Source organism: Temnothorax nylanderi, unplaced genomic scaffold (genome assembly GCF_030848795.1).
Source record: "Temnothorax nylanderi isolate EJ_2023f unplaced genomic scaffold, tnyl_v1.0 TNYL_tig0006_pilon, whole genome shotgun sequence".
In the NCBI taxonomy this organism is placed as follows: domain Eukaryota; kingdom Metazoa; phylum Arthropoda; class Insecta; order Hymenoptera; family Formicidae; genus Temnothorax; species Temnothorax nylanderi.
In genome coordinates, this window is record NW_027249068.1 from 899,487 (window position 1) to 923,354 (window position 23,868).

At 38.7% G+C, this 23,868-nt stretch overlaps 1 protein-coding gene across 2 annotated transcripts in view; it reads left to right on the forward strand.

Moving 5' to 3' along the window:
• Window positions 1-23,868, forward strand: part of Sm (heterogeneous nuclear ribonucleoprotein L) — a 148,329-nt gene that overhangs the window by 2,069 nt on the left and 122,392 nt on the right. For both annotated transcript variants that reach the window (XM_071715399.1, XM_071715408.1), the window contains exons 2-3: window positions 18,942-18,985; window positions 21,428-21,497. In XM_071715399.1, coding sequence (XP_071571500.1) covers window positions 18,942-18,985; window positions 21,428-21,497 — 114 coding nt within the window. The remainder of the gene's footprint in view (window positions 1-18,941; window positions 18,986-21,427; window positions 21,498-23,868) is intronic.

Here is a 23,868-nt window from a genome sequence, read left to right on the forward strand (position 1 = left end):
CACGAGAGAGATGATAAAATTATACATATGTACAGGACCAGGTTTATTCTCGCCGAGTGCATCGGAAAGTTAATAATGCCGGTGTTTGTTAACTCGCTGCATTCGCTCCTCATGCACTCGCATTTCGATATCACGTGAAATATTTATTAGCGCGGTTCACCTTGTTTATTCCCGCACTTCGTTATGTAGGTAACGGGACAGAATAATTCACGTTCGCTTTAACGGCTCCTTGTTCGGTTACCCCGTGGAAGCTCCCAAAAATTGTTAGTTTCAAAACGCATAAATTTATGTTGTTTAACCCTTATAGACTACACTATCCATACATGGACTTCGCAATTTTGATCGCGTATAACTCTGAGTCTAATCAACCAAATTTAAAAAAATTATAATGAAATTGAGGTAAAAAAACTGAAGAAGATGATAGAATTAGAAAAATTGTGAATAATTAATTTTAAATTGAGGTAAAAAAACTGAAGAAGATAATAGAATTAGAAAAATTGTGAACAATTAATTATAAATTGTCCAAAACATCAATTTTTGAAGATACGCGCAAAATTACACTTTTTAAAAAATAATGAATAGGTCCATATATGGACCTACTAGCCTTTGAGGATTAATAAATCGAATCTGCTCGAGCGTATTTATCGCGCGACGTAATTACGAGCTTACAGCTTGAGCCATCAGCTTTGATTTCACGTGTCAATTAAGTTAATTATATTCACTCGTGCCGCCGACTCCAAAATGTTCGAGCTTCTGGACACGCTTTTGACCGATGAGCTCGAATGCCCCACGGTGATTCAAGGCACGCTGGCATCGCGACGGTAATCTGTTATCCAGGCGACGCTGCTCGATGATGTCGGCAGGTCGCGTTATCGTTGTTGCTAACCACGATGAGCAACGCGAGGACGATGCACGTGCAAAACAAAGCTCGCGCGCGCGCGCGCTCTGTGGTCGATAATTTCAGACGCACTATCAGCGCGTGATGCGTGACATCGCGACGGACGTTTCCTCGAGATAATTGCGACGTATCGACGACGAGGTCGCGTACGTGAGCCAAACTGAAATTCAATTCCATTTTTTTTTGTAAATTTCTTAATTTTAGCACACAATTTATAGTTTTATCAATTTTCTCCACTTTTTGCCTCGTGAAGCCGATCAGCTTGACTTTTGAGAAATCCGTGCGGCGAGGTGCCCCATTTATTTTCGTCTGATAAAATTCTCGTACTGTCGATAACCGATAATCATGAGGAATTCGCGTACTCTATCAATCTCTTTCGAACGTTTTCAGTTTTCTGTGCCCCTTTCGCAACTTTATCTTTGTCTCGTGACAATGTAAGTACACGATCGCTGGTCTTTTCTGCGCTCTTTCTCTCTTTATCCCGCAATTCAGAAACTTGTTGGGATTCACCCCTTTAGCGCGACGCAACTTCATCCCCCATCCCGAGCTTCGAATGCGTCCGGTTGTCGATGCACCAACTAGTCTGGTCGTACTCGGTAATAATCGAATCGAGTTCACGATCCGGTTGCGCGAATCGACTTTCGTTCGCGCTGTGCGCTGTTAACCCGCCACACGAGGTCGATAGACCTTTTACGTCAGGTACAGCGAGTGTGCATACACCGGTCGTATTACAGATCAAACGTAGATAGTAAAACGTACGCGAAAAAATAGAGAGATATCATCGTGCGCTTAAAAATCGAGCGATGGTTTAATTGCGCCACGCACTTAGACATTATACCATCGTACGTTTCTTCATGCGGGAGATTAAAGGCATGATATAAATGCTCGGCTAACCGGAGTATCGAGGAGGGTTCTCGAATAATAAAATGTTTTACGTAATTGTTTTACGTACCGCGTATTAACGTTCAACATTTAATCCTGCGATAAAACAACTTGTACCTCTTTTATAGTTTGTGTTCTGAAGAAGACGCACCTCTAAAGCGACAATATAGGGATCGTAAATCAGAATATTGTTAGATGGTTTATTGTACAAACTAGATCGCTTATGGAAGCTTAAGGTAATACACAGCTAGCCATAATATAACTTTAAACATAAAGGTTTCATAACGGTAGGGTAGGTATTCAAGGGAAGATTATGGACTTGCATAAATGTATTAGATTACTAACTTCCTTGTATACCCAGCGGGATCAATAAGGATTTGCAAACTATTCGTCTATTTGGCGCTTCCAATGAAGCATTTGTTCTGTAATCTCGTTTGTTACTTTATATAAAAAACCAACTTTATACTTTTTTTTGTAATCCTAAGTGAGTTCTTAACGCCAAGATAAAATTTACCCTTATCCCTAGTATTTTATCCTAGCGATATTAAATTAAAAAGTATGTTTTAAATGAATTTTCCGTTCACAAGTAGAACTTGCTCCTGCTAAAATTATACTCCCGCTAAATCAGTGATCGATCATTTCGTCTTGTTTTATCTACATTCCTCATGATTGAGAATCTCGGGAATCCGCGAGAATGATTCAAATGCAATTCAGTAGACGCGGGATATATTGCTCACTGACATAACTGGATAAGTGGGAACAGCATTATTGATCGATGTCTCGATCGTTAATCGATGGCTTCAGGTACATTGCCAGCCAGCCAAGGTCATTGTCACTATCTCACGATCTTTCTCGGTACCGTTACCATCGATAGTCGCTGGGAAGACGCGGTTAATAGCACACGTAACGTCTTACGTTTACGTTATATGCATGCGCATATCTGTTGATAAGTTGAGCGCGCCACGTGTCATTACACGCGTATTGGTTTATCGATTTGCGACTTTCTAGTCGCATCGTGTCACTAGAATTCTCACCTTTAACTCTATGGTCTACTTAAAAGAAAAAAAAAAGAATTACTGTTAGGCAGAAGAGAAAGTTCTATATTGTGCTAAAAAAAGAAAATAAGCCTGATCGATTGCGTTCTTCTTTTTCATTTAGGCTAAATTCCGAGTTCACATTCTCGCTTTGATCATGAATTGACGATTTGCTCGACGAGATATATTTTACTGTTAAAATTCTAATGGATCTGAACGTATCATTTCTGATCTCATTTCATAAACGTGGAAATGAGAATATAGAATAATCGTTATCGGTCTAATGATATCGCGCTACCGCAGCGATATAATTGTTACAAACAACTATTGAACGTGTTTAAAAATGGCTTGGAGATCGCTCGAATTAAATCGGGTTCTCTATTGTCAAATGTTGACGGTACGGAAATACGGGCACGAATACGTCTCGGTGTCGTTGCCTGCCCTGGTTATTAATATTTCATCCCGCCTGATATCGCTCCAAGTGTATAATCCGCTCAGCATATAGATTGACATTCCATTATTATTCCTACTTGAATAATTTATCAGGCAGTTTCGAAAAATAGAAAGAATAATTTATCGGAACGAGTAATCGTGTGCATAATTCGCCGAAAAAGAAAACACGAGCCCTCTCGATCCCTCCGCAGTTATTTTCCACGGTCTCCAAATTTTCTTATCGAGGTGCACGTCTACATTTAAATATTGATCTTGCTCCATAAACATTTATTTTCGCGCAGCAAAAATATTTTTGTTCCCCAAAATTGTGACGCCAGCCCGATAAATTCCTCATCATCCGGATACGATACCCTCATATCCATTTGAAAAAGGGTGGCGAATAAATATTTGCCACTGCGTCCTTTGCGTATACTCGGGAGAAGATTTGATGTCGATCGTTCCTTGCGGGACGTACGGAAACTCGCAGTGTTAGCACAATCGGACGAAAGTAGATCGCGAAGGCAAATTTACTTGCTCGAAAGCTTGAACTTTGGCATAAACTCCCAGAGTGGCAAATCGATTCTCTTGTTTAAACTTGCAGTACCTTATGCACTATTTTAATCCTTAATATGACATAAAGTGGTAACGCATGAAATTCCCATTATTTGCTTTTCTTTTTTTTTACACGATAATGATCTTTAATATGTTTTTTCTCTGCTGACATCGTAATATTAAAGAAAATAAATGTATAAATAATATAAAATAATTTAATTTTTATATAAAATAAAATTATAATGCTGTTTTATGCAATGCATCTTTTTATTTCCGATCTCATATTATGTAAAAGAAAATTTAAAAAAAATTTATTTTTTAAGAAACAACTCACACATAAATGTAATTAATTGAATTACTCGCATTTAAGGGCCATTCTTTAACAATTGATATAAATTAATATTACGGCATATTAATGCAAAGTCGTATTTTTACACGCAGGTTGTCACGTTAAACCTTAAGATAGTTGACCTCGTCGCGTGTTTTCGATCACTCAACTTTTTTTTTTCTGATGAAGAACCGCTCGGTGAACGTATGACGGAAGCATAAATTTTCAATGCGCCGTGACACGTGTGTGTATGTGTTTGTGTGTTTGTAACGGGTAGTCACGATATTTCTCTTGAAGCGAATCCGCTCGCTCGCGCGAGCTTCGTCGCCAGCTTTTGCGAGCAACGTCATTCGGTAGGAGAGGGCTGCGTTTCACATATAGTCGCAACTTTTCCATCTGTCTGCGCCCGCTCCTCGTATCATTTTACCCATTCGTCGCATATACAAAATATTCCGGGGGAAATGTGCTTCAGGCTTTCGCGCAGATTCATGTATGAAGAACTCGGAAAAAGTTCCGAATCAATAGTAGACTCACGTATCTTTTGAATACTGAATTTGTTCTTTTGAATTTCTTTCGAGTAAAAGTGAGATTTAGCTATGAAATTGTCTATTAAAAGAGATTCTGGTCATTTCTTTTGAAATGGTAATACATGAAAAAGATGCTTCAACTTTTCTCTTCTCACATATTCAGACGTATAATCGCGACATGCATGATGTAAATAAAAATATACTAAATAACTTATTGTTCAATGTTTTTAAATTGGGTTCCAACGTAAAAGCTCCCGTTGACAATCGGCGAATTTGAGGAACAAGTACAAAAATGAACATACTTTTAATATATAAACCTTATATATAAAGCTTTTCTATTCTATTTCTAGTAGCGGCCGCATTTCTACACCTAAACGAATGAGGACCGACCTCACATTTGTCACCTGTTCCCTCTGCCCTATCGAATGAATAAAAATATGCTTACCTATAAAGGGAGAGTAACCATATTTATCATCTGCCCTCGTCTTCACATCGAGCGTACAAGAGCGTTGATATCTAAAAGCCACATCTCTGTACCCGAACGAATCCGCGACGGTATTGGTCAAGTTTAGCGCGAAGTCATGCCGTCTCTCAAGTTGGCCACTATTCTTTCGTTTTACAAGCTTCTCGGTGTGTCACTTCGACCGAAATATCTTCACTTCGAATGTACCCTCTACACACACACGTGCGTCCGGATACCGGGCGGCGCGTTCGCCTCAAAGTAACTTCGAAACCGGCGCACGATGATGTATCTCACGTGGAAAGACCGATGCTTCGTCACCGTGGCGAATGTTTGAAATCGGAGTACACAGAGCGAGTCTCTTTCGCTCCGCGCGATCTTGGTTTGCTCTCGTTAACTCGTGGCACACTGCTGGATACTTCTATGAGCGCGGCGCGGTCGCGCGATTCCCGTGCACATTAATTCGCCACGGTTGCAAGGCAACAAACGTTACATACTGCTTCCAAGTGATCCATGTTGTCACTTATGATAGCATAGAATTCAACTAGAGAAAGTATAATGGCGTTGTTAATAACAGTCGACGAGAATTTATTTTTATCTCTTTTTTTTGCATTATTTTTAGCGTTACTATATTTTCTTTTCTTTTTCACTAATGAAACTGAAACTTCGAAAAGTTTGTTAAATCTTGGAACTAAAAAATATTTGGTTTTGCGAATATATCACAAAATTACTTTGAATTATTACGAGCGTTATTAATTATAGAAATTAGATCGTGACGAGTGTCAAATAATTTGTGTGCATTCCTTTGGTCAACAGTTCTCGATGTTATGACTTGCACTCAGACGAAGGTATGAAAACAATGCGCCGAGCGCAAGTAATCGAAATGATATGTCAGGCGCGGGATTCTCGTGAGAGATTAATAGAGTATCCGTCGGCTGCGAAGGGGCGACAAATTTCCCACCACGTGGAAGTAATCTCGCGTCCCGGAGCTCCGAGCGGTCCAATAAATTCCTAGCCTACTACCTCGTCTCAACCGGCACATCGCATTCGGCGAACTCGTACTTCGGAATTGCAAATGAACGATGACTCGGGCACGCGCGCGCAAACTCTCCGTTTTCTCGACGCAATGCAAATGTGCCTTTCGTCCTGCTTCGTTAGACGAGTGTCCCGCATGGTTATCAAAACAAAAACAAAGAAAAAAGAGAATCCAGAGAGTTTTGTGTTTCTTTCGCTATTAGATACCTCACGTTGCTGACGAGAACAGAGAACAGAGACGATTATTCATAAGAACGAAAATAATCACTGTTATTCTCGAGAAGAGCTCAAATTATCAAAGCTTTATATTAAAAATATTAGATGTTTTGTGATATATTATAGTAATAAATTAGTGTTCGTAGTTATGTGGAAGTTGCGGTAGTCTTAAAGCCGCTGGCACGTTGCTCAGTCAGAGGTCTTTCTAATTATGGAGGGTTAATCTTTTGCGGGGGTATTATGTCTGTATGTAGGTCACGTTAATCAGGGGATTTGGAATATAATATACATACCTTGTTAAGAAACAGGATATCTGACATTAGAACGGAGTTTACGAGACTTATAATGTTCATAAATTGTATTTTAATAATCTTATTTTAAAAATATATACTTTCGATATTTATAGCCATCAGTTGTATCGTAAAGAAATTTATTTACTCAACGATACGGTTTTTCATGTTTAGCCGTGAAACGCCGCTGGGAATGATTGGCCATCGTCGTTAGAATTACACAAGAGTCGGTTCTAAATTTGTTATGTAAGATGGAAAGGAGGGTATCGACAAGCTGAAAATCGCGCTTTCGCGCGTATCGCGTGTGGATTTCGTCGGACACGCTATTTCGAGGCGGAAGTACGCATATTTTTTCGCGCGCCTTCTCGTTGCTACATTTATTTCGGTATTTACGCAGCCCGAAATAACCGCGCACCGAAATAAAGTCACTCACCCTCGTTAACGAACCGCGCCTTTCAGGACCGGTTTCTTTAAAACCGGCATTACGCAACGCCCGGGCGTATAATCGCCGAAAATCTGCCCACGTCTCTTTTGTCTTCGTCTTAGAAAATTCGTGGTGCTGAATGCCGTTAAAACGACCGAGATGGATACTGTTTTATTAATCATTTTTAATTCGGAAGCGTTAATTAAGGAGGATCCACTGGCGACTTCAGTAGTTCTTGAATCTCGTGATTCTCATGAATAACGTTAACTTTACGTCACACGTCGGTTCATCATGATCTCTTGTTGGAACGTTTTGCGCAACGTATCACATATATACTTTTTTTTTTCTTTCTTTTACAATGTGCACGGAGCTTTTGCACGTTCTCAGTCCGGATGAAACGGATTTTAACATCGGGGCCAGCTTTAAAATCCATTGTGATCCGCAGGCGGTGCAGATTTCATGGCGCTATCCGTGCAGATCGTGAAACGTGAGCCAGATGTCCGTTTGTAATCAATAAAGGTGCGCAAACTGCGATATAGCGTCGAGAATTTTAATCGCGCGGGACGAGTATGTTTCCGCATGCGAATTACTCCTTCGCCCGACTAGTATTTCCGCGAAATGCAAATTCGATTTTCCCCGCACGTTCTACATTCTATCGCCTTCTTTTGATTTCGTATCTCGCGTTAGAATCAGATGCACGCTCGCAGCAACCTGATGCATCTTTTCAAATTCACAACTCGATTAGCATATGTAAAGGTTGTAATGAATCTCCCAAAACACGGGATAGAACGCAGAAAGATAGCATAGAGATAGAATCTTTCCGACATGAAGGCGCGTGATAATATGCCAGTTGTTTCACACAAAACCACTGGATTGTACACCCTAAAAGCACGTTTGTGATGCTAAAAGCTAAAAGCAAATTTGTTTACGTAGGTTACATCAACAAATTATCTTCTTTTCTGATAACCTTTACACGTGATTAAGTCAATACACGTGACCTAGGTTTGCACGTGTAATTAGATGCTTTTGCGCTTAATGAGCTAAGAGGCAAACTGCTTTATTATCGCAGTTATTATTAAAGTTAATAAGGTGGTGTATACTATGATAACAAAGATGTAGCATTGTTGTTCTTTTCTTTTCGATTATATAACGTAATTCTCATGGTTTGGTCGCAGAAACTTAAAAGGTCTTCGTTATAAGATGTTCTCATTTATCTCTTATGTCACCATATAAGATTATTCAGCTAGCAATATAAAATATTTATTAGATTCCGATAATACGTAATGAATAATTTGTTTGAATGGACAATTCATTGCAGGAGACTCTTTATAACATGCAATTTTTATAATTCTTGGTACTTCGCGTTACAATGTCAGGAAGAAATCGACTTTTAAGCACAATTCGATATCGCGGTCACATCACGAGTGCCGTGGTAATGTCTTTTCGTTCGGAAATCCACACCTGACGATAGGGTATTTCCGTAAACGTGAAATTGCGTCCGCTCGCTTATCGTTCGTTCACTTGGCTGCGATATTTCCGTCACTTCGACGGGAAACATTGCCATTTCCACGGAAATCATCGGTTAAACTCCTCAACGGTTTCTCATCGCCACGAATAATTGAACCGATTTCGCGATATGTGCCCATCGAGTGCACAATATTATTTCTGCATCGTCGTTACGTGATGACATCTATATACCTGCGCGTCGCGAAAAGCCTCGCGCGATTTTCCAAGACGGTCTATAACTTAAAGTTAACGTAAACTTAATAACCTAAAGTTTGACATGAAACTCGCGAATTTGTGAAACGTTTCAACATTGAATGTGTTGTTCTATCGCGGTTTGGAGTTTGATAAGGTTTTCATAAGCGAAAAGTTCTTGCGCTCCGCTATTCATGCCATTATAAAGAGATGTCTTTATTAATGCCGGGGGATGACGTGCTTCGCAACAAATGAGTTAAAGGAAGATCACTTCATAAGATCTTAGATACAATAGAAACGGAAACAATAACTAAATTACATTGGAACAGGAACGAGTTTCATTAAAAAGTTCTCGTTTCGCTCCGTTACCGTTTTCACTTTCATCGGTAAGAAAATATGGGGCACAGAATCACCTATGCGAGACGTAAAAGCGGCGAATTGCAGTTACAAAGTACTTAGTTTTCAAGAAAAAGAACCCAATTTGCTGAAAGTATATATACCTCGATTTTGCCGTTTATCGAAGGGAACGTCGATGTAAACACCGCATTTTGATGTCGACACTAATCAAACTAGATTCAGTTTCTACACGAACAGGTTTTAGACTTCAAGATTAACTGTTAATGATAGATCACAACATTATAATCATTCAAGATTTTACATTTTTGCTGTACCTTTTCAGCTTATCTCACTCTCTTTTTCTTCGCCTTGCTGACGATCTGAAACCCGCGGAGCACGTCATCAGTGTGCACGTTGCGTCGTATCCCGAAGAAGTGCGCGATCAAAAGTACGTGATTCGACAAGGATTCGCGACGAGACATCGCGTTAGCTCCGATATCGGATCCCGCATCCAATCCTCAAAATTGCGCGAAGGCTCGCGTTTCTCGTTTCTTTCTCCTCTTTCACCCTCCATCGGTTCCCTTATCGTCCCCGGACGAACGTACGCGCGTTACTTCATACAAGTTCGCTCCGCTTTCAGGAGTATTGCATTGCGTGGTATCGGATGGACGTAGCCGCATAACAACCGTGTTTATATCCGCGCCGCGGAAGTTTTCGCTTCTCTTTCGAAGCGCTGCCAGCCGCGAATAATATCCATCTACATATTTAAGCGCCGTGCGTCGCGCAACCACAGCGGCTTTGCACAGAATGCATCAAATTTCAAAAGACGAAAGTTGCATTCTCGCAACACGCCGCGTCAGGTGCCTTTCATCTGGTTGTATTATAATTTGTCGACTTTTTGTTTCTGCTGCATATATTTCCCCCGCGCCAGCGCTTATTTAATACCGTGTCATAAAAGATTCTGTTTTGTCGTCGAAAATTGAACATTCTGTATAATAATTTCTGTATAATACACTTTGACACAGGAATTTTGAATGAAAAGAGTTAAGTTCAAAAATAGAGATTTGATTTTTAAACTAATTAGAATATTGTGCAAGAAGTACGTACGATTTGTTCAAATCATGTATTTATATTAGCATGTTCCGTTATGCTTCAATATTATTTCAAGAAAAAAAACGTTATTCAGTGAAAATTTAATAAAAATAATAAAAATAAGATATATTACAGTTATATAAAGATATCCAGACGTTTAGTATTGCATTGAAAAGATCGCAACACACATTTAACAGACTTCGCAGAAGATTCTCGGCAACGTAACGCAAAGAGTAATCGGGGATCCCTCTTGCGTTTTCAACAAGCAGAACATATAAATGAAATTTTTTAGCGGAATTATTTCTGGCGGTAGCGGACCCGGTCTATCATTTTTTTTTCCGCGCGTCTTGATTTGCCTCTAGCGGGACGCCGGTATGCAGATTATCGCGAGGCGAAGCCCTGAACTCCGTCATCGTCATATCTCGTTATCGCCTGTTTACACGAACGTTTTCTCCCCGGACGAGGCGAGGCGAGGCGAGGAGCGGCGCGTGCACACCGACGCCGCGTATACACGGTGCGAAAATTTACGGCATCGAGTTAAATGGAATTAAGGCCGCCACGAGAGAAGTTGCGGCGAAATTAGAACAGCGAGGCCGCCGCGTTGCGCCGCGCCGCGCGCGCGTTCGGCACTTAATGATGCTCGCTTTTCCCGTTTTCGATTTTCCGTCGCGCCGCGCCGCGCCGCGCCGTGCCATGCTCGCAATGAGACGCGCCGTTGCGCCACCGAGATTTTCTTCGCCCGTTCAAAGCCGGATACGGATGACTGATATTTCAAGAATAACGAGAGGCACAGCTGTAAGGTCCTCTTTCCGTCAAACGTATTGAACGCGAATCGCGGAGTCAAGCGAGCATATCTCACTCAGACACGTTACGATTGTGAGAATCGCCTTTTGATATTCCTTATACTATTTTTCTGATCTCTCATGTGTTATTATATTCAAGATTTAATACGCAAAATAATTTTTACAACGTGACTGTGAGAAAAATGGTAGAATGATTTCAAAATAAAATCTATAATGCGCGATTAAAAATTTAGTTAATTAGTTATTCGCTATATTGCTTTTTAGGTTTTGATTTATAATGGTAAATTTTTAAAGCTTTTCGATTAATTATAACATTTTACCATCTACGTATTTATACTTGTTTTGAAAAATTTCTTAAAATTCTGTAATTCTCAATTTTCATAACTGTCGATTTTAAATCTTTGTTATAATAGATGATGACTTTCTTGCCGATATTTGCCAAAGATTATATCTCTGTTATGTTGTATCGTCATATCACATTATCATACCATCTGTTTTATAAAATCCTGTATTATGCGCCATTGTTATTTCGGTGATTACAATAGTATCGCTAAGCAGAACAATCATAATTTGCAACGTAAAACAGGGAAATTAGAACCATTATTACAATTCCTAGCATTCATATGCGTAAACGACTTTATTACAGCAAAACTTTCTAATGTGTGATTTTAAAATGCTACACATGAAAAAATGATTAGATAAGCGTTAAATCTGATAAAATACGTCCGCCCGTTTCAGAGATCATTATCGCAACTCATCCATATTTCAACGTCCATAATCTAATTATTACATCATAACAGTCTAATGATTAACCGAATTATCATTTAGCTGACGCGCAACGCAGTAATTTAATCAAGTTAACGATAATTATAATGACGCTATTCTATAATAATGGTCCCAACTGCTCTCGTCTTTTGATTCTTTTCTGTTATACTTTTTTATTCTTTTTTACTCGTAGCAACTATCGTAGTAATTATATTAAGTTCATGATTCTTTAATGAAAAAGATAAATATTTACCTCTTACAAGAAATTTTTTTAAATATATTGATAAACTAACTTATTATCGAAAGCACTCTCTTTCTTCAAGAAAATAATTCTCAGAATTAGAGTTGATTTTTCACTATAGAATAGATCGTTCACTGCTTCATATTGATATCTTTAATTTTTGTACAGGTACAAAATAATTGAAAGGGTTGTAACAATATCGGTGTGGAAAAGAAGTATTTAAACACAGAACGTTATACTTTTTTTGTTGTTGTTGGTTGAGGAAATTCGGCCCGCAGACATGAAAAGGAGAAGGTGCGTGTAGGGTTAAAAGTGTGCAGTAGAAAGGATTGACGCGCGTCCTCGCACAGGCACGCGGCGCGAGTTCACGCGAGGCGTGTCTGAAATATTTCCGAGCGGTCTTAAGAGCCAGGGAACGTCGTTCAACGACGGACAGATTCTGTCTCGTACATCGGAGCCGGTCGGTATTCGAGAAAAAGAGAAATTGTGTGCTGGTCCGGCAATTCGCGCGCGCGCGCGCGAATACGCTGGCGACGCACATTGTTCTGCTCTAATAATTGCGTTCAGAATCAATTTGCCGTGACGAAATAGTTTCGGACGGCTGGACGTGATTTAGAATCGCCCAAATAATTCGTTTAGCGAATTCAGACTTGTATAAAGATGAACCACCAGACGAATCATCGTTTTTCGAATGCTTTTAGGAGTAACAACAGTTTCTTTCTTTATGTACAAATCAAAATTTAATGTGCGTTATTATTGCTTTTTGGAGTCACACTTGTGCTCTCTAACTGGATATTGATAAATTCTAAAGAATACATGAGTTTTGTCAACGATAGATAATCTTTTTCTACAATAAATTTATAGCAAAGCAAGTGTGATTGTTTCGCGTTATTCTTTATTCTGGTCCGGATAAAAAACTTGAATTTTCACGAAGAACAAAAATCGTGGCGGAGACTTAGAAGTTTAAAGGTGAATTAGAAATTGTGACACGGCGGCACGCGACAGGAACGCAAAACGGTGGCGGATTAAAAGCGCGGCGAAATCGCGGAAACTTTTCATGTTATGTCCTGGTGAGAATCGCAGTGCTTTTTTTTAGGGGAGGGGAGGTTGGGATAAGTTCGTAGTTCGCGCGCTCCTCTTCTATCCCTGCCGGTCCCCGAAATGTGAGAAGACACCAGCTGCTCGGCTGTGAAATTAACGCGAAATGCACGAAAAGTTTCGTCCTGCTGCCTGCCGAGGATGCCGACGTGGCGGGAGGTCCGTACGTAATTCATAGCAGACAAGATAATTGGGGCACGGCGATTGCACACATACACAGAAAACGCTCGCACTCGAGGGAATTCGCGCGAGAACTCGACGCACGTAACATCTAACCGGTTCGTCTATGTATTTTCCAAGAAATCGCATGCTATGTGTTACTATTTATCTGCGCGATTCATTAACTCGCGTTGCGCTCGTTATGCTTTATTACGTGTTAATTTTCCTTTGAGAAATATATGATGTTGCATTCAAACGTGATTATTTTTGTCCTGTACGAAGATTAGTAACGCAATCTAAATAATCTAAATAATCTATGAAAAAAATATTTTTTAATTTTTTATATTGCTTGTTATTTAAACGTATATTATATGTAATTGCACATTTCTAGAAACAGTCTTGAAAAAAAAAATGATTTAATAACATTTAAATAAATCGAGTAAACAAGTTTATCATAGAAATGTTATTTCTAGTAATAAGCATTTGTATTGTATTTCGCTTCATACATTAACAATAATTGTTGGAACTTTTAAAGAGTTATTTTGAAAATAATAGATGAAAGAATTTTTGAAATTTATATTTAATTTTTTATAAAACCAGCGCAGCAATTAATGAGTACCAAGAATTTTAGAGAATTTGAATTAGAATACTCATTTATATCTCGAAATTCTGAAGTAGTAGAAATGTGGCCAGGAAAATATGCAATTTCGCAATTGGTTATCACCGAGGTTATCACGATGGGAGATGCAATTAGAGAAATGCCAAATAGAGTACTTGCGAGTTCTACCGATCATTGCGAGATGTGAAACTTTTTAAAGACTCGCTTATCGGAATTTCGATAACATCCACGGGATGCAAGCACAGGAGGGGACGAATGAGTGTAAACTTGCTTAAGGTTTCTTAACAAATTTCATTCCGGAAGTTCACATTGCTCTTTCGCGCGCGCTCGTAGATTTGAAGTAAATTAAATGTTAACAATCCTTATAAAGACGAAACAAAGATAGAGATTTTTTTCCACTACAGATGTATTCTTCTTTTATATACGAAAGATTGGAAAAATAACCTTGCTAAAGTAAAAGTGGCTTTCCTAAATTGTCCTAATACGTCGACTCGAGAATATCATAAATTGAGAAGATTACTCTTTCGGTATTAACGTTACTTTTAGCTATTTTTTTTTCTACCATCAAGCAAAAAATACGTAGAATCGGCCAAACTTCCCTTAACCTTAATCTACGTTGATGGACTCGATACGGGTTCTATTCGCTGAAACTATAATGTAACTTCGCGAACTATTCGTTATTTCGCAAATTGACTGAACTGTCGTTCGAATGATATTGACATACACATAGGGTGCGCGCGCGGTACGCTATTAGCGTCTATTCCCTTCCCGGTCAATGCTCTAGCTCTAGTCGATCTGGAACGGTGACTAGAGCAAATCGAAGCGGACCACAGAAGCCGGATAGGTCGCTGCTCGATGCCCGGGGAGAAAGTCGATTGGCTGCGTGCCAGCCACGTGCTGATAAAGAGATTACAAACATCAGGAGCAACGCCTCTGCAACGAAACTTTCTGCGTTCCCGCGTGTTCAGAAACGAACAAGTTGCCGGCGATTTCACATTCTGCGCACTCGCGATAATTTTGCATATTTTGCATTTAAATATTTGTTCAAATTCTCTATAGACCTTTACATCATTTAAAACTTTAAATGGAGCGTCGGCGTTTTGTTTATCGTTCAGAGTAGCCTTCAAAACTTAACGTTGGTGCGATGCGACATAATTTTTTGCATACCGCCCATGCATAATTGATTTCTTTATAAGGTGATTGCGTTTGAGAAGATGGTGTTTGGTTTCGTCTTGGAATTTAAAAAAGTTACAGGTTAATTTTTATGCAGATGTTTTACATATAAAAGATAATAACTTAATTCTCTCGTATGCAATCACGATATAAGAACGACAGAAAACAATTTTTTATTAAATATGAAGAATATAGAGAAAGATAAAGAAAGATATTCTTGTATTATTTTTTTAAGAAGCAGTAACATTGCACTGTTCAATTCACAGGACTATTCGTCCCCTTTTTTTGAATAAATAGAAGAGCATTTTATTGTATGGAAGTAAGCAAATGATCGGCAAATGAATATCTTGAATCTTATTATCTTTTATTGTGACATGTATAAACAGCGGAGAAAATCAGCCGATGTTTCGCTCTTGTTTTCTCGTTTGACGAAAGGTCAAACTCAATAGGTAGATTCATTTGACAGATGAACACGAGCCGGTGGAAGCGATCCCAATTTTATGTCGAGGACACATAGCATGTTTCAAAGGTGTCTCAAGATTTATTATATATCTAGAATAATATAAGATTGCATCTTCCTTTTATTTAATAATAATTTCACTCAATACATACATTTTCCTTTCTTACATTTCCAAATTAGGAAATAAAATTTGAAAAGGGAAATAAACTGTCTGTTTTGTTAAATTTGGCATTTCTTTAGATATATTGGGTATCGAAATGTGAGAACGAATCCAATGTTCTATCAGACGTGAAAGCACCTCGCTGTTATTCTTAACGTTGTTCACACGGATGGTGATCTCGCGTGATCAGCGATTTTTTTCGCGGCGTGACATCCATTGAGCAAAAGCACGTGCTTGGTCGCGCGCCAGTAGGCAGTTATGTTTATAACAACGTATGACAGATTCCCGCGGTATTCTGCCTCGTAACGGCGATACTATGTATAAGCTATAGGACGTACGTGACGACGGAGATCTTGGACGCAGAGCGCGTCGGATATTACGCAGAACCCTCCCCCCCTCTCGGGAGTATCTCCGCTTGGCCGCCCGCCCAAGCGAATTCTTACCGCTTTCGCGTGGTATTCTTTTTCGGCGGCCGTTCAGCCGCATTTCGCAAGTCATGGATGCGACACCGCGGCGACGAATAATTAACGAGCGATCGTTGGCGATAAATCATTAAGCTCGGCGACGGGGCGCTCGAATTGTTCTCGTTCGCGAATCCGTATAACGGTAAACGTGTGTGTGTCCGTTCCGGATAGATGCTTTCCTCGTGTACTACAAAATCTATTGAAAGTAGGTGTTTTTAGTAGGTGTTAGCATCTCCATAAGTGTGTCAGCTTAGATAAAGCAATCGTGAAATAAATGTAATGTGTAATGCGTTAATACAAAGAAAAAAAAATGGAATATATGTCTAATGACAGAAATTCTACTAATTTTAGTCTGAAAGGTATGTTCTTTTTCCTCAATATGTACAATTTGACTAACGAGTTCTATTTTACTGAAGATGGCATATATGTTCAAGTCATATTGCACGTTTTTATTTACGCTCAACGTTCCTGCAGTAATTGCTGCCTAGCGATAAGAATAAATATTCATTAAAACCGCCGTATTCATTACGTGTTGATTATTCAGCGAGATGTCGCCGCGAGTTTGAAGAAGACACGTACAATGATATTAATCAGACAGTACACCGCTAATGGCTGTAATACCAATAACAAACACGACGGTTTGTAATGACGTCGGACAGAAAAGAATTAAAGGGATCTAACTGGCAATAAGAATTCCATCAACGCATCCTCTCAACAAGGATGTAGTAAAAACGATCGTTAATCCCGCCGCGTGTTCTTTACGACTTCATTACTTAGCGACTGGACGCTCCGCGCAAATGTGATACGCCTAGAATGTCTCAGTTTACGCGCAAAACCAAGTGGCAGCCGCCTTATTTGTCACCTTTTGCCATTCAGGCTAATTTCGTAACTGGATCATTAGCGACGCACATACGCAGATTTATGCACAATTGGATGAACTTCATTATGCGTCTTTTTTGTTCATGTTTTTCGTATCGTCTTCTTGCACGCCATATTTGCGCCAGTACTATAACAGATACACTACATCGAAAATTAAACTACACTGTCGAGAAAAACATAATTTAATAATATTGAAAGATTATTATTTAAGAATTATTGTATCTTTTTTATTTTTTCAATCAATTTTAAATTAAATTTTTTTAAGTTAAAATCTAGAGCGTTAATTACATCGAATGTTTACACAGTCGATATCTTTTGACGTGACTTTTGGACTCGCTCTAACTTTAGAATGTTATTATTTTGATAGACATGCAGTTATAATTGAAACATAGAATAGGCCAATGCGTACTAAGCATTGGTCTTTGATAATCTTGAAAGAATTCTTATTCCTTGTTTCTTGCTTACAACTCAATATTTAATAAACATTTATTAATCTATCAATATAGTGAAAAATAGAAATATATGAGAAAAGGAGAAATAATTGCATTTACTTCGAAATTGAATTAACCGTTTTCAAGGATTTACAGTACGAGTTCGCAGATTTTTTATTTCTCCGCAAACAAGTTAACTTTGGTTAAAAATTTTTTTTCCTGTTACACCGTGCTGCAGTATATAAGGTGTTTCAGGTGCTTGCAAGTGTCGGAATGTACTGTTACTAGATAATCTTGTATTGATAATTGGATGCGCGTGAATACTTGGATTTCACTTGTTTGGCAGTTGCGGAAAATGCGAATGAATTATTTAACCGCGACAAGCGACACGTCACTTTGACGTACAAATGCGCCCCGCTTCATGTTTTATTCACTACGCCCGCTGCGCATTACGCGATATGAAGCGACTAGACGCTTAGGGATTGACATTCGCGCGCGGTTTCACAAGGCGGATTATGTTCGGGAACACAATACGGTGAGCCGTGTCGCGGAACGATTCGCCGCACGGCATGAAAAATAGATAAACTTCGCGTATAATTCCGCCACGAGTCTTTGTACAGACATTTTTCTACTGAATTTCGACGTTCAAATCGATGTTTGATGATACTTTAATATCTGGTTCCTAAGAGGATATTAGACCATGATAGTCACCACACCATTTCAATATAACTGCTAGAGAAAAATAATTTTGGCATTTTTTAAGTATAATTTTTTGGATACTAAAAACAAAATTAAAAATGTAGAAAAATATGTGAATAAATAAGATATGAAGAAAAAGTAGTAACAAAACTACATATATATATATATAATGATAAAACTTACACCTAGATCATTAGTTTTACTATAAATTATGTGGTTAAATGCGTGCCTAAACCTCTAACTCTCGAAGGATTGAGGATAGCGAGTTTTGCTTCCGCGCCCCTTAATTATGCGATTCAGATTGGATCGCAAGAATTTTACCTAAGCAACCATACGTCACAGCCCCTAAGGTGTCCCGTTGCACTATTTCCGTCGCTTTGGGTAGCGTGGTAAAAGACATACGCAGGCGTATTAATAGACTGACCGAGCACGACGCATCTACCGTGACGTCGCGCGCACCATCGAAATTTAGCCAAAACCGCACTGTGCAAATTTGTCTTACGCGATTTTCCTACGACGCAAGACGGTAACACGTGTTGCTGCGAGGTGAGCCCGGGAGGGGAAACCGTGCCGCTCGGGAAATCCGCACTTTCGACTTGCGAGAGTAGTTACAAGAGAGTTGCATTTTCGAGAGAACTTGCCAACCGCACACGGACTGTGCAGATGGCAAAGTAAATGATGTCTCTCGGATAAAGCCATTAACGGCGTTTCATTAGTGCGGATTTAACGAATTAATCGTGTCTCCGAAGGAAAGTTACTAACGCTGTTGCTCGTTTCTTGTTGCAGAATCACGAATATGGCGGATACGGAGACGAGCCACGTCGAAAAAGGTGAGCTTACGTTTGCATTTGAGCGAATAGTTTAGTTGCGCGTGCATCAAACGTGTATCTGTTAAGGACGATGAAGGAATAGGAAATTAAAAATGATAAAATGATGAGAGGCTAACAAATTTCTTTATATGTATCCGCTCATACACAAAATTATATAACAATATTTATGATAATTGAAAATTATGAAATATTAAGAAAAAATACTTTTATTGCTTTGTTTGACTCCATTGAAATGAAGTTTTAATAGTCAATTTAGCGATGACCGTCAGATACTATTTTGTTATTACAAAAAGTTCATTGATATTACACAGAATACATAATTTTACACACTTTTTTTTACACTGAATTGATATGTGATCGATAACTACCAAGGCTTTCATTATGTGCATCATCTTGAGTTTCTTGATATGTTATCAATCGTGCATCATCATATTTCTTGGACCCATTAACTTTCGCAACACTTTTAATTGGACAATGAGTTGCGCGATCGATGACGCCATTCGATCATAGCTCACTATATTGTATAACAAGTTGCAGTTGCACGCAATTTGCTCGTTCGGTCGCTCTCAATAAAGCTATCAATGTTGGTACAATTTCATACATATATAGTTACAACTTTTAAAAATATTGATATTTGACAAATCAATCGCACTTTGTTTAAGCTATAATATTTTTATTATTTTACATTAGTCATTTTATATTACACGCTTTCTTTAAATTATATTTGCTCTTTATTCCCAATGGGAATGTATAAAATGCGGTCTTTCTTCTAGAAATACGTTCTTATTTGTGCGCTATTATATCAATGACACGCCGTTACGAGAACGCTCGAGCGTGGAATTGGATGCCTGATAAGCGCCACGCGTTCTATATATCGCGACAGCGAAAATTAATTAAAACGACGCAGCCAGTCGTCACGAAGTTTGACCCTACTGCCGCTGTCCTATAGTCCCAAGTCTAATAATAAGAAGTTAAGTCGAGCATTAATCGTGATTCAATCCAGCAGAGGCAATCCGATAGCGAGCGATATCTACTCCACGAACTCGCGATAACTCCTTGGTAAAGTGAATTCGAACTGGCGAATCGTTGGTTGAGCGGTCACAGATGCAGATATCAGATATTAGATGTTAGGTAATCAATGAGAGTCGAGGACAGTATAGCAGCGAAACCATATTTATCTCTTATTTGCGAGTCCTACATTTTTTAAATCTACGATCTTTATTTTCGCGACCCAGATACATCTCTTTTTATATCGTATTTTAATTTTCGAACTTTAGACTCCAGACTACTTCTCTGTTAGGAGCATTAGTGAGACAGACGTTGAAACACTAAATTGCAGACGCACTTCTATCCAGTTCGAGATATCCTATGTGAATAATAGCCGTATCGCAAACACGAGAGCTCGATACAAATAAAAGCTTCGGATAACAATGATCGTCAAGTGGTAATTCAATTTGTATTGATTCTCGCAGTTGAATATTCCGTGCTATTAGCTGATGCAATGGCCTTCTCATTATTTTGCTCGTGGAAAAATTATAGCGATTGATTTTTGCGTTGAATGCTAGTCACGAAGAAGAGATGTATACGCCAATATCAACTGTGAAAAATATATCGCGCGGCGTCCATCATCGGTTGGTTGCTTCGCTTTATAACACGTGGGCATGTCAAATCTCGGTTGGAGATTACTTCGTTTCGCTTTTCCCTCAACCGAGATGTGAGATACCTATCTTCCTATTGCTGACGTCATAATCCTTTATCGCTGTGTGATGCACGCGTGCAATCCACGTTCTCTATGGAGCAAAAATATTTTTTGAATTATGGAGAGAATTTCTTATAAAATACTTTTATTTATGTGTGTGTATGTGTATATGTATATGGATATATTTTATACGAAATCCTCCACAATTCAAAAAATATTTTTGGCCTGTATACATGTATGTAACGTGTGCTGTATAAAATAAAATAGTTTGCTAATGCTGAAAAAAAAATTTGACAGAAGTAATAACAAACATTTTAATTTCGCGGATATGACATGTAGAAATAGTTGTAGATGTTATTGATATATGTTTGCGCATAATCTATGGAAACTAATTTTCTTTTTTTTTTTTAATCCGTGAAAACGAAGCCGAGATAATATTTCTAGTTTCAACGGATGCAATCAATGCGATTTTACACTACGTCAGCAAGACGTCCGTGCTGCAGTCAACGAAGAATGAATTATTATTGGCGAACTGGTTTTTGCGAACTCGGCGATAATCCAGGCCTCGTTTTCGAACGGGCTTCCGTAATTGAATTTTCAAATAATTGGAGCGTCTTTTAACGAGGACAAATGATAGAAATTCACGATTTTATCAGTCGCCGCGCACTTATGCCGTAGAATGAACTTTAATAAAGTTCTCTGTGCGTTCGCTGGAATAATACGTATCAATTAATCTGTTTCAGAGAAGACAATAATAAACCGAACCACGTCCTCCTCTTCACAATTATCAATCCAGTTTACCCCATCACTGTGGTAAGTCCTTCACCAATTTATTAACGCTAGTGCGGTCAAGCCTTTCTCTTTTTTTGTTTGTTTTATATGCGTTCAGAAAATATATTATAAAGAAATGCAAATCACATAATTCTTCTAACTTATAAGTCTTTAAAGTTATTGTACAAAAAAACAATATCATTCATAAATTATTTCTTATTCGAGGATTAAACGTTTTATTGTTTAAAAGGTAACACGACAAAGCTGTAGCACTCATAATATATGTCGGCAATGCATGACAATTGTTATATGTGCGGTGCATTTCTTGTGTTTTTTTTTTCTACATATATTAACTCGGTGCAGAGTGGTCGGGACGGAAAAGTGGCGCAATTCTGCGACGCGGACTATAACGGGAATTGAAAATATTGAAGCCAAAGCCACAGAGAACAAAAGTTGGCAACACGTCAGCCTCGTAGATTTCACAGGCCGTCGCACTGCATTTTATTTCTGTTTTGCGCCAATAATAGATGAGCTTTGAGCTCTCCCGCCGTTTCTCTCCGCCGCCCGCGCCGCGGCGGTCGGGTCGATGTCATTCGACATTGTTTGCGCCGCTTCTGTTCGAGCGTGCTCACATAGCTATCCGGTCACACAAAGCTCGTTTTCTTGCGCCTCTCCCGCCATCGAACCGCTAATTAAAGAGCCGAGTGAAGGCTTCTTGCTCGTGCGATAACCGAAACTGCTAACAATACTGCGCTACTATCGAAGTGTCCGCCGCATTGCAGTGCGAACACAGTGATAGTCCTTGCTTTATGTTGCGAAACCGCGTCTCTTGATTCTATCATTACCAAACATCTAGAATTTTGTTCCTGTTGTTAGTAACAAAAAATCATCAAAACAAGTTATTATTTTACTATAAATATAAAAGAAGAAAGAAAGATTATATATATAATCCAATAATCTCTTCACAGTCGCATAATAATGTCGTTAGTCGTGTAGACTGCGACGAGTAAAAAGCTAATGCCGGAAACTACAAGATACAAAGCATGTACCATTAATATTTATTATAGACAAGGCTATAGCATTGTTTGTGTTGTATAATGGGCAATTTATCTTTAATATGCGGAAAAAATGAGCTAGAATTTTGCTATGTGTACAAGCACCCGTTAATTTTGAGCGTGCTGAAACGTGACTTCATATTCCATTAACGGCTCATCTTCTTAATTTAATTAAAAGCTCATATAGCTAGAGCTTCCTCGAAGGTTTAAACTCTCGAGCATACTCTTAGATCTTTCTTCGTCCTCGTTTTCTTTCTCTCCCTTTGTCTGTTTTTCACTAACGCAATTATTCGCCTAACATTCTACCTCGTCTTGACGTTTACAAATGAATTGTCATATCTGATATCCATTAAAATAAATTAATCGGTGCATTTGCCTCTCTGTGTCTCGCGAATTATTTTTTTATTTTCTCTTTTTGTGCGAGTTTCTGTATATTTAATCAGCAAATGCGTTGATCGATATTTCATTTTACTTGAAAACATATTGCTGATTCGATTTCCGGCTTTTTCATCCGCTAGACAAACATTTATCCAGCGAGAACGCTTCGTACATATATGTATTTTACTGTGGATAGGATCTGTGAGCGCTAATTGAAAAATCGTTATTTTGTATAAATAGTAGTAAATTTAGGAAATTTTTAGTTCGGCGTGCAATCAAAGTCTCCCTGATCGTATATATCAACATAACGATGACAGTTGCAGCTGGAAGTAGTCGATGTAAATCTGGGTTATATACTGGGACTGCCAATATTTCCTCGACACATGGTTGGCGTTATAAGCGAGTTCACTTTTATGAGGTGCAAGGCAAATTGAACTAAATATCGTGTTTATTGCGGAACTTCCCGAATAGAGCTTCCGATCCCGACGTATACGATCGCCAAGAGATCTATATTTGTCAATGTGACGTTTATTAATCCGTTATTGAATTATGTCATTCTGTCGGCTTATCTTGCACAAGTTAGTGACGAATATGAAACCTAGGAGAACCAAAGATTTTTAAAATTTTTATTTTTAATTCTCAGAATTTATTTAGTTTACAAAAATGCCACACAAAAATGATAGGAACTGAAACATGAAGTGCCTGAAAAATGCCATACAAAATCAATTATGCATAGATGAAATCTTTCAGTAGGGCAAACCGTACTTTGTTTTTACTATTATTCATTCAGTAAGCGTTAAAGTTAAATAATTCTGTAAGTGTTTGTAAACTATTCGTAACGAGAGCTCTTTTCATTGTGACCAGGTTACACTTGTTGGTATAATCTTGCTCCATTCAGATATCGTCTGAGACCGTAAGACGAAACCGAAGTGTCTCTCTGTCGCATCGCGACTGTCGCAACTTGCATCAATCATAGAGAT